This window comes from Musca domestica, unplaced genomic scaffold (genome assembly GCF_030504385.1).
Source record: "Musca domestica strain aabys unplaced genomic scaffold, Musca_domestica.polishedcontigs.V.1.1 57, whole genome shotgun sequence".
NCBI lineage: Eukaryota > Metazoa > Arthropoda > Insecta > Diptera > Muscidae > Musca > Musca domestica.
In genome coordinates, this window is record NW_026712358.1 from 4,353,950 (window position 1) to 4,374,461 (window position 20,512).

Sequence of the window (20,512 nt, forward strand, 5' to 3'; positions counted from 1 at the left end):
ATAGTGTATAGTATATAAAAAATATAAAACGATTTTTGGTAGTTCATTCAGAAACAGAAAAAACATAAAAACACAATTTCACCTCGTATTAGAGTTAGACAAAATAAAGTGCAAATTCATTTTTTGTTTTAATAAAATATATTTTAATATTATTTAGTACTTTGTCGCTCGACCTTTGTTGTCTATCACTGCTTTAAGCCGTTTTGGCATACTTCGGACCAAATTTTTTAAAGTGTTACTCGGAATTTTGTTCCATTCTCTTTGCATTGCTTCCCAGAATGTTGTAACGTTTGTTCGCGATTCCATCGGTATTTTGGTATCTAAAATGGCCCATAGATGTTCGATGGGGTTAAGATCTGGGCTCTGAGGGGGCCATTCCATAACTTCCATAGATTTTTCTTGAAAAAATTGTTTTGCCGTTCGGCTAGTATGTTTAGGATCGTTATCCTGCTGAAAAATAAACGATCCCAATTGCATTTCTCGTGCACTTTCTTCGATATTTTCACTCAAAATCTTTACGTAGTCTTTTCCTGTCATTCTGCAATCAATTTTTACTAGGCGACCGACTCCCGTTGTAGAGAAGCTCCCCCATACCATAAGGTTACCTCAACCATGTTTAACTGTATGAATAAGATTCTTCGGCCTCAGCCTTTCTGAGGGTTCGCACCATACCCGCTTCCTCCTTTTCTCATTTTTCAATTCAAATTTGGATTCGTCTGTCCAAATAACTCTATCCCAAAAGGTTTCTGGCATATTTATGTACTTTTTGGCGAACAAGTCTTTTTTTTTATATTTGCGGCGCGCAGTAGTGGTTTTTTCTTTGCGAAGAAGCTTCTCATACCTTAAACATGGTGGAGGTAACCTTATGGTATGGGGGTGCTTCTCTACAACGGGATTCGGTCGCCTAGTAAAAATTGATTGCAGAATGACAGGAAAAGACTACGTAAAGATTTTGAGTGAAAATATCGAAGAAAGTGCACGAGAAATGTAATTGGGATCGTTTATTTTTCAGCAGGATAACGATCCTAAACATACTAGCCGAACTGCAAAAAAATTTTTCAAGAAAAATCTATGGAAGAATGGCCCCCTCAGAGCCCAGATCTTAACCCCATCGAACATCTATGGGCCATTTTAGATACCAAAATACCGATGGAATCGCGAACAAACGTTACAACATTCTGGGAAGCAATGCAAAGAGAATGGAAAAAAATTCCGAGTAACACTTTAAAAAATTTGGTCCGAAGTATGCCAAAACGGCTTAAAGCAGTGATAGACAACAAAGGTCGAGCGACAAAGTACTAAATAATATTAAAATATATTTTTATTAAAACAAAAAATGAATTTGCACTTTATTTTGTCTAACTCTAATACGAGGTGAAATTATGTTTTTATGTTTTTTCTGTTTCTGAATGAACTACCAAAAATCGTTTTATATTTTTTATATACTATACACTATGACTTAAATAAATGTGGTTTAATTTGAATTTATAAAAAAACCAAAAAAAAAAAATTTTTTCATGTACTAAAATATTTTTTCGTCTTTTGCACTTTATTTTGTCCGATAGTGTATGTGCTACATTTAAAAGTCCGATGACAATGCCAGTGTCATAGAGCCAATGTAAAAGGGGTTTGTTCGAAATGATGTTGTGTTTGGCATGCTTTTTAACACACAGGTATTTGATGCATTAAACATAAAACAAATACTCAAAAAAAAAAAAAGAAATTAATAATAATATGAATAATAAATGCCAAACAAATGCTGCCTATGTTATTATATTTTGCCAAAAATATTTTGAAGTCAGATTTAAAATGTTTTCGATGCTGTAAGTAATGAAATTCTCTCGTTAGTGGAATCTCTTTCTAAACTTTTTGCGTTCGAATTTCTCCGACATGAACCCGTTACACTTCTGAGAGAGCACACCAAGGCCTAAATCAGTAGTGGAATTCTCTTACTAATTTTTTGAGTTATCGACAAAAGTCGGTAAAATTAAAATTTTTTTTAAATTCGGCAGTTTACGAAAATTTAACGGTAAGAAAGCGACGAAATCAAATAGTCGCTAAATTACCGATAGGTACCAATGACGTCAAATTTAAGATATTTTTTAAATCAACATTTTGGGTTTCAACATGACCGATTTTTCTCCGTAACTAAAAATGAGTTAGAGAATCTCTCTACAGGTCAGCCAAAAAGGTTACTTTTGACAACAATTTGACAATAAATAAAGTAGTTTTTGCAACACTGTGATTTGACTCTCTTTGAATTTCAAATCACACTTATGTCTTTTGACAGCAAACTTAGTTGCCAGATGGGCTTTCTGGTCGACATTATATAGTCCACCGATCACACGATGTGACACAAAATGTAAATATAATTGTGTTTATTACTTTTTTTTTTTTTGGTTTACCCTTTTCTGATATTTTAAATTAATATTCAATAATTCACTGACTGTCTGGTTGAGTAAAAAAGGTAATTATTTATGAATGCATGGACACAGCTGCTGGAACATTTTAATTTAATAGAGTTCTACAAAGCAAATTATATAAATGTATTATGATTTTTGAAGAACGTTTTTTTTTTTTTTAAGGAAATAAAAATTAGAATAGACTTTCCTCGTTGTTATTAATCTATGCAAAAACACTTACGTTCGGCCGGTTCCTGCAAAATGTAAAACGAAATCGTTGAAAAATACGCGAAATGAGCACCCGATTACTTTCACACTAGGCACATTCCAATACTTCTATCAACACAAGATGTGTTGTGAAGATGGACAACATCGGACTCCTCTTTCTGGTACCTCCCCCACTCTCTGGTACCTGGCCGAACTTAATTTTTTTTTTTTACTTTTTTTGAATAATCTGGTGTTTCGCACATTGTGAGATATATAAGTACTGCAAATCATGAATCTCTGTGGGAGTGGTACCAGACGGGTTATGACGATAACTACCATTTTCACACCGGAACTTGTAAAAATATTGACTTACGTGAAATTTGAAGAGAATCTGATGCTTATTTGGCATTTTATAATAAATATTGTTTTTCGAAATGCTGACCCGTTGTGGGTAGTTACCAGAAGGAGTGGTCCGATATATCCATATTCACACCAGACCTTGTGTTGGTAGAAATATTGGGATATGCGAAACGGACGGACACCCCGAGATCGACTCAAAATTTCCTGATATGGTGTTGGTCCAAATAGACATAGGGTCTAAAACCGGTATTTCGATAATGCACATAGCCATATGACTGATGGTAGTGGGAAGTGCCTATTACAAACTCCAAACACCAAGTTTGAGATAATTCTGTTGAAAAAATATAGCTAAAATCTGCACTATACAGAATAATGGGAGATTGGAGTACCCTTTGCCAACTCCAAATTTCAAATAATTTCGGTGGAAAATGTAGCTAAAACCATCAAAATTCCAAATGTAGGGAGGTACGGTTATATAGGAGTTATTCGAAGGCGTGGACTTGCATAAGCTATTTTTTTCAGTGTAGGTTATATCCATTACGGACTTCAAATACCAAATTTAATAAAATTCCGGTGACATATATAACACAAATCATCGAAATACCGAATATGAATCCTAGATCCTAAACTAGAATATATATGGACAGTTATTTGCAAAGATGTTTCCTACACACAATGTATTAATCTACAGAAAATTCTGTTTAAAACTATGACTAAAACAAGCAAAACACTTTAAATCTGGCGGTACAGTTATATAGGGCCTCCATCAAAATTAGATTGAAAAGGATATTTTTTTTTGTTGAAGATAAAAGCTAGAAGTCGTCTTTTGGCTTCGACTACGTACCCCATTTCAACTACTTGACGAAATTTTTCGCCTCACGCACTCACAAACCATCCGATAGATTGTGATTCGATTTGAATAACGATAAACAAACCCTCATACACTGTCATGCACTTTATCTTTTTTCTAATATACATAAATTTTTCCCTGCCCTAATTTTACCAGAATTACAGGACAAGTTATATTTTCCTGAGATGCTATTCTTCTTTGATTCCAAAATACTCTGGTTATACTTTAAAATATCAATCTTTCGAACTAAAATAATAAAAAAATATTTTCATCAAAACAATTCCATCCTGTTTTCCCATGTTTTCATTGCTAAATAAATTTGGACTCGCTTAGAATGTTGTTAGAATACCTCTGAATATTTCATGGCCTCTATCATGTTGAGGTGCATACGTTACATAGTTATGAACGGAGTGTTGGCTGAAATAGTTTTAGGCCTAAATTCTAACCACATCTAATTGCATGTTCACACGCCAACGAAAGGGGGGCAACAAATAGCGGAAACACGGGCATTTCAAAGGACGTCCCCCAATGACATGGTGTGGCCAAAACGGTGGGTTGCGGGGCTAAGAGGCTATCTAAATTCTAAATGTAATTTCAATTTGAATTTGAATTTTGATGTTGTTGAATTTATCCAAAACGAGCAAACGAACAGGATGTTGAAACCCACACACACACACACACACACAGGCATATGCACCACACACTTCTAAATGTATGTGGGCATCATTGCGAGGGAGCGTGTGTTTGCCAGAAACCTTTTTAAAAATTTACATTGAAATTCGAGTTGTAGATGCCACCAAACCCTGGCTAATGTGCGATGATTGTATTTTTGGTGTTATGATAGCCCCGGCAATTCACATAATATCGCTAATGCTACAACAACAACAGTAGCAATGATAACAAATAACACCAGCAAATTGCCCTGTTGTCTCCGGGTATTATTGTTCCTGTTGCTGTTGCTGGATGATGGACATGTTTTGATTGAATTTGCATTTGAATTAGTTAGAGAGCAGAGCATCATGTCGTTATTGCCACGGATTTTTCGTTTGCCATCGCTGCTCTTGGTGTTGATGAGGATGATGAGGTTCTAGTTGTTGTTGCTGCTACTGCGAACGTTGATGATATGCAAAGTGAACAAAGTGTGCCACAAAATTTAATCTTGAAAACAAGCGGGTTAGAAACATTTAGGGAATTCAGAGGGATATTGAGAGGCAAAATAACGAGGGAAGGTTTCGAGGTGGAAATGGGGGAAAATGGTTTTTAGGCACTAAGTACCTAAAAAAATAATCCAAATTAATGTTTATTTCCTAAATTATTCATTTCCATATGACCAATTTGGACTTTCCATAAGCCATAGAACTCCAAATATTAAAAAAAAAATCTGTACTAATAGACTTAAAATCGACTTCGAAAAATTAAAAAAAAGGAAAAATATTTAAAATATCCGCAACTATTTAAAGAACTATCTTCGAAAACTTGGTTCCTTGGGCCGTAGAACACTTTTAATTATTTAAATAAATTTCAACGTAGGTCAATGTTTTGGAGTAGCGCTCATTCACATATGGGCTATTGATTTCATTCATTTCGAGGGTCTTTAGTGGATTTGTTGTCATTGGGTTAGAAAAGCAAAACTCTTAATTTCCAGTCAAATAGATTGGAAAATATGACAAAGACCCCTGTCATTACTAAAACCAGGGATATAATTATATAATTGTTGTAGCAAAAAGTGGGTCTATATTGATAATTTTTTTAAGAAGCCTTTCAGCAAAATAAGAGCTTAAAACGCCAAAATTTGCCAAGATTAAATAGAAAAAAAATAAAAAATGTAAAACGTAATTAAAATCCGTGTTATCCTCTCGTCTAGGATAACACTTCCTTCGGCTAGTTTAGTAAACTCTTTATAAAGATTTACTCCCTTCAGCTCCTTTAGACACCTTGCTCTCTTCAGTTCCATTCAACTCTTCCATGAGGAATTCTCTTTAGCTCGTCTAAGACAGACTCTCTTCAGCTCGTCTATGAGAGACTCTCTTCAGCTCGTCTATGAGAGACTCACTTCAGCTCGTCTATGAGAGACTCACTTCAGCTCGTCTATGAGAGACTCACTTCAGCTAGTCTATGAGAGACTCACTTCAGCTAGTCTATGAGAGACTCACTTCAGCTAGTCTATGAGAGACTCACTTCAGCTAGTCTATGAGAGACTCACTTCAGCTAGTCTATGAGAGACTCACTTCAGCTCGTCTATGAGAGACACTCTTCAGCTCGTCTATGAGAGACTCACTTCAGCTCGTCTATGAGAGACTCACTTCAGCTCGTCTATGAGAGACTCACTTCAGCTCGTCTATGAGAGACTCACTTCAGCTCGTCTATGAGAGACTCACTTCAGCTCGTCTATGAGAGACTCATTTCAGCTCGTCTATGAGAGACTCACTTCAGCTCGTCTATGAGAGACTCACTTCAGCTCGTCTATGAGAGACACTCTTCAGCTCGTCTATGAGAGACTCACTTCAGCTCGTCTATGAGAGACTCACTTCAGCTCGTCGATGAGAGACTCACTTCAGCTCGTCTATGAGAGACTCACTTCAGCTCGTCTATGAGAGCCTCTCTTCAGCTCGTCTATGAGAGACTCATTTCAGCTCGTCTATGAGAGACTCTCTTCAGCTCGTCTATGAGAGACTCACTTCAGCTCGTCTATGAGAGAATCACTTCAGCTCGTCTATGAGAGACTCTTCAGCTGGTTATATATATTGAAATAAATCATTCATCAGATTTATTAGCTTAGAATCTACTTTTAAAAAATTATCTTTGAAAATATTTCTGTATTTCTTCCCAAAATAGGGGTTAGAGGAAGATTCACAGCACATAGTCAATTTGCAGGAGTAATGCAGTACGGTACCCTAAACATTTGCTCCATAATCATGGAACAAATACCAACAAATTTCAAATTGCAATTTTGATAATGCTACTATGCACTTTGAAATGAACCAAGCAATTGTTTGCCCATAAAAGAGTCCTAAACGCATACATGCACATACACAACTTCTGTTTTTATTGCCTCAAATTACCTTCATAAGCTGTGATATTTATCGCTGATTTTTTCACGATTACAAATTGCTATGATTTTTGGAAAGACTCTGTTTTCAGTTGCTCTGCAAGTGTGTGTGTGTGTTCAGAGGGTGCTGAACAAAAAACAACAACAACAATCACAATAATTGAATTTCGCGTGTGCGCATTGTCTTCGGCTTTGGTTTTACGGGGGCTACAACGGCTCTTGTTGTCAGTTAGCCCGTACGCCAGTCAGACAGTCTCGGAAATGCATCACAATTGGATAATTGCATTTATTTGGTTAATGGACGCCGTTATAACCACGACAATGCCAACAACAACAACAACACAAACAGCAATAACATCGCCATCATCATCCTCGTCATCATCACCGCCGAAAATCCCATTGTAATGGGAAGTAAGGTTGGTGGCATCAAAAATCATTGAAAAGCGCGTTCTTCACTTTTGCCTTTTGTGCTGCCATCCCGGCACATTTCACGTGTCACATCAGAGGATTATATTTTTGAGGGGTGTGGTAGGGAGAAGGGGAATACATAGAAGCCAGTTGGATGTCGGGGTAAATTTTAGATAAATTATTTTCCAGTTTATTTTTGGGAAAATGTTCAATTTTGGCGAAGTATGAAGACTTTTAAGGTGTTTAAAATTTAAATAAGTCGGAATTGGGGAATGTGAGCCAAGGGTGGGTTATAAGCTAAATTACACTTACGATCTAACACGTAGCTTCCGAAACATCTGTTTGGCTTTTTCCCATAATTTTTTACCTTTCGCGGGGTATATATCAAAATAGTCCAAGGTCCAATAGAGACAAAAGGAAATATGGCATTGTTTTTAGGGGACTTAATACTCCAATTGTGACAGAGGTAAAAAAAAGAAGTGGGCCAATATTGCCAATTTGTCGTGGATGTACGAGAAAGAGTGGACCCATATATAAAATTTTCACACCAACACTAACATAATATTAAAATGGGCTCAGTTTGAAAAAAAATCGGATACTGATTTCCCATTTTACGAGAGTTTTTATAAAAATGTTAAACCTTTGTGGGGGAGTTACGAAATAGTGGATCAATATTGTCAACTTTCGCAATTGACCTATTTACGTTTCCAAATATTACCATGTTCGAGGTCTGAGCTGTTCGGGTACGACAATAGAGAGCTGTTCTACAAATACCTCTTTTTTTGATCGTCTACATTCTTCTAGGATACCAGTCAGTTTGTCCTTGAAAATCCCTTTTGATTGTCTATTGTCTCTAGAGACTATGGGAGACTCTCTTCACCTCGTCTATGAAAAACCCACTTTGGCTCTTTTATAAGGGACTCTCTTCGGCTCGTGTATGAGAGACTCTCCTAAGTTCGTCCATGAAAGACTATCATCGGTTCTTCTATGAGGGACTCTCTTCAGCTCCTTTATGAGGGACTCTCGTCTATGAGAGACTCGCTTTAGTTCGCCCATGAAAGACTCTCACTATGAGAGATTCTTTTGAATCGTCTTTGAGAAACTCCCTTCAGCTCGTCTATGAGAGACTCCCTTCAGCTCGTCTATGAGAGACTCGCTTCAACTCGTCTATGAGAGACTCGCTTCAGTTCGTCTATGAGAGACTCGCTTCAGCTCGTCTATGAGAGACTAGCTTCAGTTCGTCTGCGAGAGACTAGCTTCAGCTCGTCTATGATAGACGACTCCCTTCAGCTCGTCTATGGGAGACTCTCTTCAGCTCGTCTATGGGAGAGTCCCTTCAGCTCGTCTATGGGAGACTCCCTTCAGCTCGTCTATGGGAGACTCCCTTTAGCTCGTCTATGAGAGACTCTCTTCAGTTCGTCTATGATAGATCCCCTTCAGTTCGTCTATGATAGACTCCCTTCAGCTCGTCTATGATAGACTCCTACGAGAGACTAGCTTCAGCTCGCCTAGAGGGAACTCTCTTCAGATCACCTAAGAAAGGCTATTTTTAGCTCGTCTCGGAGAGACTCTCTACAGCTCGTCTGTGAAAGACTGCGTTCAGCTCATATGTGAGAAACTCTCTTCAGCTCGTCTACGAGAAATTCACTTCAGCTCGTATATGAGAGACTCTCTTCAGCTAGTATATGAAAGACTCTCTTCATCGTGCTTATGAGAGACTCCCGTTAGCTTATCTGTCTGTTCCAGAAGTGCGAAAATGTGAAATTTTTACTTCGATAACCGATTTTCTCTTTATAATATCGAAAAATTGCAAAAATAGTAGTTTCTTGCAGGCTCTGTAACAGAGTACAAGACTCCCATCAGCTTGACAAATATTCCTTTCAAATCTTCTTCGATCAGATCGTCTATAAAGACCCCTTTCAGTACGTCTATGGAAAGCTCCTTTCAGCTGATCTATAAAAGTCTTTCTTCACCTCGTCTAGAAACAAATACCCTTCAAATTAACAATCTTCACAATTCACTTTTGAGTCTTAACTTTTTTTTTCTTCTTAATTTTAATTTAACAAAATTCCTTCTTTTATGATACAGGAATTTTAATAAAAATCCCCAAAAAATGCCGATTATTTATTTCCAAATAAATAATAATTTTTGATTACGACCCCACCCTTCGTTTGCCAGTTGTTGTTGGCAATATATTTTTCTATTTTGGCATTTCGTGTTCATTGGAATAATGGATGGTAAATTATGTATGGGAAATTAATTCAGATGGTGCTGATGTTGATGCTGCTGTAAATAAATGTCATGTCATTAAAACGTCATCTTTGCCATCATAATAATCGTTGGGAGTCGGAGCAACAACATGTACGTCAATGGATAACAATGGAGGCTGATTCTGACTCATTCGAGCAAGGCCCCACACCACTTCATTCCATTACATTGGATGGATCTTCTTTGTGTAGTTCTCTCTCTATCTCTAATGGTCCACCATAATGGAAGCCATGCTAGTTTAGGTAGATATCTATGTGTATGTCTGTGTATGTGTGAGTGCCTCCATCTAAATAAACATTATGAAATTTTCATTTTGCAACAAATTAAACTCGGTTCATGTTCATTCATTTGTTTAATGAATTTTACAAAAATACATCCATTTGCCAACCAACAAAGCCCAACCAACATTCCCTTTCCCCACGAGTCCTTTTAGCAACTGGATGATGGCAAAACATTAGCAGTTGCCCCACCATCACCACTACCACCACCAGCCACATAAGCCAACCAAATGCCATAACTATTTGTAGTTGTAAAAATTATGCAAAATTTACACATGACACTTTAACTCTAATGGAATTTTATATCCTTTATTATTATCCGGTGTTGGCTGGCTACCCAGGCAACCGGCAGCCGGGCACACAGATACACTCCCCAACTAATACTGTTACACTTTTCACACACACACACACACTCTTTCTCCAAATATAAAGCTCTACCATAATAAGCTGTGGACCTCAGGTGCTCTGGTAATATGAAACCAAAATAAAAGTTCTCTACGAGCACTGATGCTGGTCCTGTTTCCATGGTCCTGGTGTTGCTTTATTTTTGTAAATTTTATGGCGTGTGACCACAATACTTGGCTTTATGGTGAAGTGATGGGGGGAAGAGGGGGGCAAAAGTGATAAAGTGCCCATTGCCGCCCTTGTTATTTTGCCCACCCGTTTTAAGGGCGGACTCAGCTGGACTGCAAACATTTTCCCATGGTAGGGTAGAGGACGTTTTTCAAATGTTACCAGGTGTCCATGACTGGGGTGGGGGTTGGGGGGCGACGAGTTTGGCGTTTGTGTGCATGTGTTCTCGTGAGGTGTTAAACAATTAGTTTTTAGTTGATTTCAAATGAATAGATGATGCCCATTTACATACATTTCGATTAGCGCAACAAATTGAAATTGAGCGAAAATGTAATGCCAATTTATTGTTGAATATTATATGGGACCAGTGATATCCATCCGCCGTACATCCATGACAGCCATGCATTCATTCAAATCAATTGCAACAACTACAGTCGAACGTCTATTTCATTTAAATACTTTGGAATTTGATTTAGTAGTTCTAGGCAGTGGTTCCCATGTGAGGGGTATTATTGGAAGGGGATGCAGGGGGTACCCTTTTGTATGTATTTAAGAATGTATACTATGGATTTCAATTTGTTCTGGGAATGTCTAAAAATGGGTGACTAAAATGGTATTCGTAGTTTATTTCGGGAGCCTTTTATACGATTTTTTTTAAAAAGGAGTTAAGGAGTCTTTGGAGACGAGGATAGGATACTTTAGGGATGACCAGTTTGAAGAAAATTTAATAGGAAGTATTTTCAACAACAACAATTTTCGTAGACGAGTCTATTTTTTGTAGAAAGAGATAAAATTCGTCTTTCATAGACAACCTAGAGGATGTCTATGAAAAAGGATGTTATACATGTGCTATTGGGGTGCTAATAGAAGAGCTAGAGGGGGTTTCAGAGACGAGCTCAAGAAAGTCCCTTTTAAACGAGATAAGGGGAGCCTTTTCCAGAAAAGCTGAAACTGTCGGAAGGAGATATCTATAGACTAGCTGCCGTGGTATTTACAGGAAAGTTCTAGGTATTTCGATCTTATAGGGGAAAGGTATTTAGATTTTATAGACGAGCCAAGGGTAGTCTTTCATAGGCGAATCCAATGGAGTTTTTCATAGACGAACCGAGGAAAGCCTTTGGTAGATGATGAAAGAAGCTACAGGTAGCTTTTCGAATGCGAGCTAATGATAGTTTTTCACAGTCGAGTTGAAGGGATTCTCTCACAGGTGAGCTGAGGTAGAATTTTTCCTGGACGAGTTTAAGAGTCTCTAATAAAAGAGACTTTAACTTTTTGGACGGGCTTAAAAAGGGTTTTTTTTTTAGAAAATGTCAGTTTTTCTAACAAAACAGTAGGGGGTCTGAATAGGTCTAATAAAAGGAGTGTCTGTAGACGATGTGAAAGGAGGTTTTTGCAAGCTCTCACAAATGAGCCTAAGGGAGCATATCATACAGAAGAGCTGAAAGGAGAAGAAGATGAAAGGAGTTTCTCCCAGAAGGTTTGAGAGTCTCTCATAAAGAAGATGATGGCGGTCGGTCACAGACGAGCTTAAGAAAGTATCCCATAGGCGATTTGATGCGAGTCTTTCAAAGACGTGTTCAAGGAAATTTCTTTCAGATGATATAAAGAGAGCCTTTCAATCCTAAACCAGACTGAGAAAGAATATCATATGGACGGGGTGATTTTAAAATTCAGATTCTGATATAAATATTTTTCGAAGGCGTGCTTCGATTACACTTACAACGTGTATCGGCGTATTTGAAGCTTACATCCGAGAGTAAGCCAAATATGTAGAGGGGGCAAATTTCCTCTTCTTCCAAATTTTTGTTCGGATTAACCTTCACTGGAATTCATAGATTTTAGGTATACAGTGTCTTTGGCAATATTGGAAAAGGGTACGAAAAGTACTAAAATGTACTCAAAATTTAATACTTTGTATGGGAAACGGAATGAGCTATAATTCTGAAATTTGAAACGAGAGTCACTTATGGTGTGCAGGAGAGATGTACCAAAGGCTATAAGGAAATTCTAATTTTAAGGTTACGAAAAGTTCAAAAATGGTACTAAACTTCTAAAATGGTACCATTTTGTATTAAGTGAACGGATAGAGCTAAAAAATTAAAATTTGGTACAAGAATCAATGTTGGATAGTAATTTTGATATGTGAATGTGGTTTTGGAAATTTGTGCCAAGTGTGCGAACCGTACTAAATGGTACCACATTTGAATAATGTTGGTTAGGATGAACAGATGAAGCTGGAATTTGGAAAGTTTGTATTAGAGTCCCTTTTAGTAGAAAGTTTTTGATACAGAGGTGGTTTTCGAAATGTGTTCTAGAAGTGCACAAGAAGTATTAAATAGTACTAGAATGGGTACAATTTGGTATTTGCTTGCTTGATTCTGAGTGTAGTACTGAGTGGTACTTTATTTGGTATTGTGTGAAGAGATAGAGATACAATTCTGAAATTTAATATTTTAATTACTGATGGCATTTGTGTTTGAGATTTGGCGGTGGTACGTCTTATGTGTACTATAATTGTTTGAAAAGTACTGAAATGTACCATATTTGGTATTGGGTGAATGATAGAGACAAAATTATGGAATTTGATATTTACATCAATGATGGGTCGAAATTCGACGGTAGTTTTAAAAATGTGTACTATAATTGTACGAAAAGTACTAAGTAGTACAATAATGGGTACAATTTGGTGCTGGGTGAACAGATAGTGCTTGAAAGCTGAAATTTGGTATTAGGATCGCTGTAGCCTAGACATATGTAGATGGTTTCGGACATTTGTACTATAATTGTACGAAAAGTAATGAATGGTACTATATTTGGTATTGCGTAAAGGGCTACAGATAAAATTCTGAAATTTGATTTTTAGATTACTGATGGTATCTATCTTTGAGATATAACACATGGTTTTGGAATGTGTTATATAATTGTAGGAAAAATACTAAATTGTACTATAATGGGTACAATTTGGTATTCGGTGAACAGATAATGATTGAAATCTGAAAATTGGTATGTGGGTTGCTGTTTATTTTGCAAAAATTTGTACTATAATTGTACGAAAAGTACTAAATGCTACTATATTTAGTATTGGGTGAGTAATTTTGATCCGTTGTGGGAGTGGTACAGGAAAGAGTGGTTCGACATATTTCACCTTCACACCTGGTTTTGTGTTGTTGGAAATAATGGGATATGTGAAATTTGGGGAGAATCTGATGTGGGGAAGGTAGCCGCAAATTTGAATATGAAACCATTGTGCAAGGGTAAAACTAATATTATCTTCAATCGTAGTTACAGTTACATAATTTTGAAAATTTCCTCTTCAGGTTTGAGGTTATGTTATCTACTACCCTTTACAAAATCTAAAAATTGTGTTAAACTATTTTATTGGAATTAAAAAAGAATATCTCTACTTTTCCCCATGCTCCAATCCTACTTTTTCGTCCATTGTAAATAAATTAATGTAAAATATTTATAAAATGCATATAAATAATTCCATATAAAAACAACAACAACACACAGAGTCTAGCAGCAGCAACTGCAATATGAAAAAGAAATGAAATTAATTTAAAGCAATTGCTTTGTTTGAGGACAATTTAATCAATTCATTGTCCGGCAATAAAAAAAATGCAACAACTACAAATGAGATGGGAGGAGGGAAAATTGAATGACAATAACTAAAGAACACAACAGTGTAGAACTCAACCCTTTTTCCACATCCATGGAGACTTACTCCCTACCATAAATTCTCTGTCTCTCCCCACCCTTCCCCCCTTTCAGCATTTTTTCTGTTGATTTGTATCTCTCTCGCTTTTATTAATTTTGTTTTTACATTTATCTTAATAATGATTGTAACGAAACTTTACAGTGGCAATCATAACTTTGTTATTATTACGGCAGTCATGGGTAGCAATGTTTGTTTTCATTTTTTTGTCACAACTCAATGTAAACCAGTAAGGAAAGCTCAAAAGTCGGGCGGGGCCGACTATATGATACCCTACACCACTATGCATATTTAGTAGAGCTCTCGTAAAAAGGTTTATACAGGGCATTTCAGAGCTCTATGAGATATTTGGTACAAAATCAAAATCTATCTAATTCTATCGTGCATTTTACGAACTATAGCTATCTCTGAACCGGGTTTCTCCAAATTTTACGTATTAGCTTCTAGACTGGTGATTTGGGCTGATATTGACCATTTAGTGCACATTTAACCCGAAATCGGATGAAGATATATATGAGAGCTATATCCAAATCTGAACCGATTTCGATAAAATTTAAAACAGCTATTCCTGTGCTCCATCTAATACCTGGTACCAAATATCACGGTTGTGGAGTGAATATTACGAATGTATGGGACTAAAACTCTAAATCGGATGAAACATATATATGGTTGCTATATCTATATCTGAACCGATTTTCACCAAATTTGATATACTTGCTTCTAGGCTGAATTTGGTCCGATGTACTAAAATTCAGTCCATTTGGACTTATATCGGCCATTTGGTGCACAATTAACCCGAAATCGGATGAAGATATATATGGGAGCTATATCCAAATCTGTGAGAGGCTTAAACACCAAATCGGATGAAAGATATATATGGGAGCTATAGCTATATCTGAACCGATTTTCTCCAAATTTGATATAATTGCTTCTAGGCCGAACTCGGTTGGGTGTGCCAAAATTCAGGTAATTTGGACTGATAGTGGACATTTGGTGCACATTTAACCCGAAATCGGATGAAGATATATATGGGAGCTATAGCTGTTTCTGAACTGATTTTCTCCAAATTTGTTGTATTTGCTTTAAGGCTAATCTCGGTCACATGTGCCAAAATTCGGGCCATTTGGGCTGATATTGGCCATTTGGTGGTCAATTAACCCGAAATCGGATGAAAATATATATGGAAGCTATATCCAAATCTGAACCGATTTCGATAAAATTTAAAACAGCTATTTCTGTGCTCCTTCTAATACCTGGTACCAAATATCACGGTTGTGGAGTGCATAGTAGGAATGTGAGGGACTTAAAGATCAAATCGGATGAAAGATATATATGGGAGCTATAGCTATATCTGAACCGATTTTCTCCAAATTTGATATACTTGCTTCTAGACCGAACTCGGTTGGGTGTGCCAAAATTCAGGTAATTTGGACTGATAGTGGACATTTGGTGCACATTTAACCCGAAATCGGATGAAGATATAAATGGGAGCTATATCTAAATTTGATCCGATTCTCACCAATTTCAATAGCGTTCGTCTTTGGGCCAAAAAAATATTGTTTGGAAAATTTCATCTCAATCGGATAATAAATGCGACCTGCATTTTGTTCACAAGAATACATGGACAGACGGACGGACGGACGGACAGACGGACTGACATGCATAAATCGACTCAGAAAGTGATTCTATGAAGGTTCTCAAAAGTAACTATGGGTCTATCTCGTTTCCTTCTCCATGTAACAAACAAATGCACAAAGACATAATACCCTTACCACTATGTGGTGTAGGGTATAAAAAGGCCGGAGAGACGAGAGAGAAAATGAAATAACAAAGGAGACGAGACCATAATTGATTCTAATTGAATCGAATTAAAGGTGCAATTGACAATATTAACTCACTGACGATGATGATAATAACGAATGAATGGAAAAAGGCAACAACAACAACGACCATATCGGCAGTATCGAGAAAAATGAGTGTATGCCATAAATTTTGCCGCTTTTCATTTTCTTTAAGAACAAAAAAAATTCAAATGCATTCGTCCGCACTTGGAACTCTGTGTGTGGTTTGGGTACAGCCATCACCCGTATCTACTGGCGTCTTCCATGCCCTCTTTTTCTTCTCCCCCTTACTTTTCAATCTTTCCTTTATGAGTTTGCTGCATATCGGCATCTAGCCGCCTTTTTATTGATGTAATTTTGTTTTTCCACTCTCTTTTTTATTTTATTTTTTCTAAATTACTTTAATATTTTGCCGCATGCAGGCAGGCAGTCAGCCATGCGAACGACGACAGCCAGCCAGCCAAGTCGCTTTTTGTAATTGAATATCAATTGAATTGCATACAAATTATTATTGATTCAAATGGTAACATTAGAAAGCGTGATTGGAGGCAGCTTGTTTAAGTTATGCATCCATAGACATACAAACACACACACACATACCATATCAATGTAATAATTTATTTAAAAATGAAAATATTTTTATTCTCTTTTTTCAGTTGGGTCCTGCTGCCGCGGGAAGAGGCATGTTTTGCTATCAATGTCCGCCTGCTTTACATCCATGTGGTCCACATCCACCACGTTTACCAACACTGGAATATCCTTTTGCCGCAACACATCCATGTAAGTATCAAAGACTAAATAGTAATTTTTTCCTTATAAAAATCATCTTTTAAAAAAAATCAGAAATAAAAATCAGTTCCTCAGCCCCTAAGGTTGAGTTTTTAGGACTGGGGCTGATCTTTTTTCTCAAGATGTTGGGACTGATTTTGTTTCTATAGAAAAAAATCTTCAAGATCTGTAGAAAAAAATCCTCAAGAACTGGGGACTGATTTTTTTTCCATAGAAAAAAATCCTCAAAAACTGAGGACAGATTTTTTCTATTGGAAAAACTCCTCAAGGACTCAGGGTGAGTTTTTTATAGGAAAAAATCTTCGAGGACTGTGTTCGGACTTTTTTTCTATGGAAAAAAAGTGACATCAGCAACTGAGGTCGGATTTTTTCCTATAGAAAAAAAATGACCTCAATAAATGAGCTCGGATTTTTCGCATAGAAAAAATGACCTCAAGAATGAGGCCTAATTTGTTTCATAGAAGAAAATTCCTCAAGAACTGAGGCCTGATTTTTTGCTATAGAAAAAATTCCTCAAGAATTGAGGCCTGATTTTCTACAAAAATTATATATTCCCTCTTTAGCCATATGGCTGAGGATATAAAAAATCCTCAAGAATTGTGGCCCAATTTTTTTCTATAGAAAAATTTTTCCCAAGAACAAATGTCGGATTTTTTTCTATATCAAAAAATGACCACAAGAATTGAGGTCGGATTTTTTTCTATAGCAAAAATGACCTCAAGAACTGAGGTGTGATTTTTTTTCTATAGCAAAAAATGACCCCAAGAGCTGAGGTCAAATCCTCAAGGATTGAGGTCGATTTTTTTTCTAGAGAAAAAAATACCTATTGAACTGAGGTCTGATTTTTCGATAGAAAACAAACCTAGAGAATTGATCTCTATTTTGTTTTTCACTTACAAAAAATACCCACAGAACTCAGGTCATTTTTTTCTTATAGAAATAAATTCCTCAAGAACTGGAGCCAGTTTCTTCTCCCACACCCATGTAGCTAGAGGATATTTATCATTTGATACAGCCAAAACTTACCTCATACAAATATGAGTTTTTGACCCTAGGTCTCTTTGGGCCATGTACGTTTCAGGACATTTGGAGTCGATCTAGCTGGGCGCATGATAACTCTCGAAGAGATTATTCATTTTGGTCCAAACACGCTACATCGAAATTATATTATTAAACTTCGTTCGAGGTCGAAGATGGGCAATATCTTGTGACACCTCCCTTCAAAAAAGGCCAAAATATTCAAAGGAAATAATCTACCTTATAGAACAAGAAAAGATCATCCAATGTTGTTCAAACTTTGCAAATCCGAATATTTTACAGTGCAGTGCAAAAATTGACAATATAATATATAAAATTTATGGTCAAAATTTAGAATAATCACAAAGATCATAAAGTATAGTCCGATAATCTTTATATTTTGCATATCCTAATATTTTTACCAACTCTAGACTTTTTTTTATGGAGATAGGATAAATCGGCCCAATCTTTTTGGTACTTCCCCCACAGCTGGTCAAAATTTTGAATAATCATGACGCCCATAATATGCTAATTAAGCATCCGATTCCTTTCAAACTCGGCACATTCCAATATTTCTATTAGCACAAGATCTGGTGTGAAGATTGTCGGTCCACTCCTTCCGCTACCTCCCCCACATAGCCAAAACTGTGGATAACTAAAACGCCCATAAAATGCAAAATAAGGTTCCGATTCTTTCTAAGCTTTACAAATTCCAATATTTCAATTAGCACAAGATCTGGTGTGAAGATGGAATATAACGGACCACTCCTTCTGATACCTCCCCCACAACGGGGAATAATAATAAGTTTCATTCACATAAAATGCAAAATAAGCATCCGATTCTCTTCAAATTTCACAAATTCCAATATTACCATTTCCATTACAAGATGTGGTGTGAAGTTGGGATTGTAGTCTCTTCCTGCTTGTACTTTTCCCACAAAGGTTTTAAGATTTTGAATAAGTAAAAGTCCATAAAAAGCGAAATAACACTGTTCAAATTTCAATAATTGGTATAAAATTTTTTTTTGGATGCCGAACATTTTTTAATGTTTCCGAGAATCCGTTCACTAGCAGTTGTTAATATTTTTCCAGAAGAAAAATCTCAGTTATTGAATTACTGAGAAAAAAATATTTTTATTGGAAAAAATTCTCCACTTTCTGAGGATAAATTAGCATTAGGAAGGCAAAACATGTTCCTCCCCCCAAAATTCGGATATGAACACACAAAAAAAGGATGTCAACAGCAAAAAGAGCAACAATCTTGGGTGTAAATCAAAGATAAAAAGCCTTAGATAAGTTGTATTCAATTGTTGTTAACAGATGCACATCCTTTTTCAGGATTCCGAACCAACACATTACAGACACACATACATGCTACCAGTACATAGAGAGAGATATCTATCTCTTGCTTTTGCCAAATGTATGAATTTTTCGAAAGCAAACAAAAATATCCGATTACCATTTTAAGATAAATTACAGTCGACTACCTCGCCTCTCTCTCTCCCACTTGGGGGAGGGAGTTGAGGGCACATAATTTTCTACTGGCTTTTGCTGAGTTGAAGTTGAATTCCTAAGGGATTCCTTTTATGAGGGGTTAATTGATTAAGGGTTGTTGCTCTGCTGGTAGTTTTTTTGTCATGGTATTGAGTTTCAAAATTTGTGGAGAAGTTTGTTCTTTTGGTATTAGCAAAAGCAGGTCTGATAGTTATCGTATCGTGTTTATATGTAACATATTTTGATTTGATTTTGAGAAATATTAAATCATAAAGATTTACATTTTCTGATAACTGAAAGAGTGATGCTAATTAATTTCGAAATAAAAGAGATAGAAGAAAGGGTCAGTGAATTGGGAACTTGTTCATCATTATCATCGCAGAGGGTATAAATATTAGAGTTATTGCAGAGGTACTAACTCTAACCCATGTTTTAAGTATTATTAGAAAAATATGTTATATTCATGGCCTATTTTGAAAAAAGTCATCGAAACGACACGACAAACGGTGAGTTGAAAAATTGGAACCAATTTGAGACCGCTGCCATTTCTAAGCCACTCGTTCGACAGCTATTAAAATTATTCCAGTGACAGCTCATTATATTGTTTACAAGCGTACAAAAGCATTTTGCTGAGAATTTTCCAGAAAAAATGTTATTCGTGATGGAATCCAAGCGTGATAGTGTGATTTCTTTATATTTGGCTAGAAAACCACAAGTGGCTATCGTTGGAGCACTCCAGCATTTAAATGTGAATAAATCTCTTGTACCATCGCTTGTTACCGTGATACTGGTAGCCCGACGCCAAGGAAGTGGGCGGAAGTAAACAGCAACATCAGCAGAAATGGTTCGAAAGGTAAAGAGCGACTTGATCGAAACCCACGTCGCATTGGTCGAAAAATGCCTCGTGAGCTGAACAAATCACAATATTCCATTCGGCAAATATTGAAAAAAAAGCTCGGGGCAGAGCCGTTTAAATTCCAAAAAGTGCAAGAACTTACACCGCAACAGAAAGAAAATAGACTCAAAAGAGCTAAAGAGTTCGCTTGGCCGAAAGTGGTGAACTGCCGAATTTGGTTTTCTCCGTCTCCGATGAGAAATCATTCGTTGTCCAGCATTTTTGAAACAATCAAAATGATCGTGTTTACTTGCCAAAGAGATCAGCTGAAAATGTGCACCTTCGGTTGGCCACCAGAACTCAAGCGCCATGGTGATAGTGTGGGCCGCCATAACAGCTCTCCGCTCATATTAATCGACCGTGGCA

At 36.6% G+C, this 20,512-nt stretch overlaps 1 protein-coding gene across 1 annotated transcript in view; it reads left to right on the forward strand.

Moving 5' to 3' along the window:
• The window catches only part of LOC101896102 (paired box protein Pax-6-like), a 122,455-nt gene that overhangs the window by 13,805 nt on the left and 88,138 nt on the right, over positions 1-20,512 (forward strand). Inside the window, 1 exon segment of the mRNA XM_059128681.1 lies at positions 16,608-16,731. Coding sequence (XP_058984664.1) covers positions 16,635-16,731 — 97 coding nt within the window. The 5' untranslated portion in view covers positions 16,608-16,634.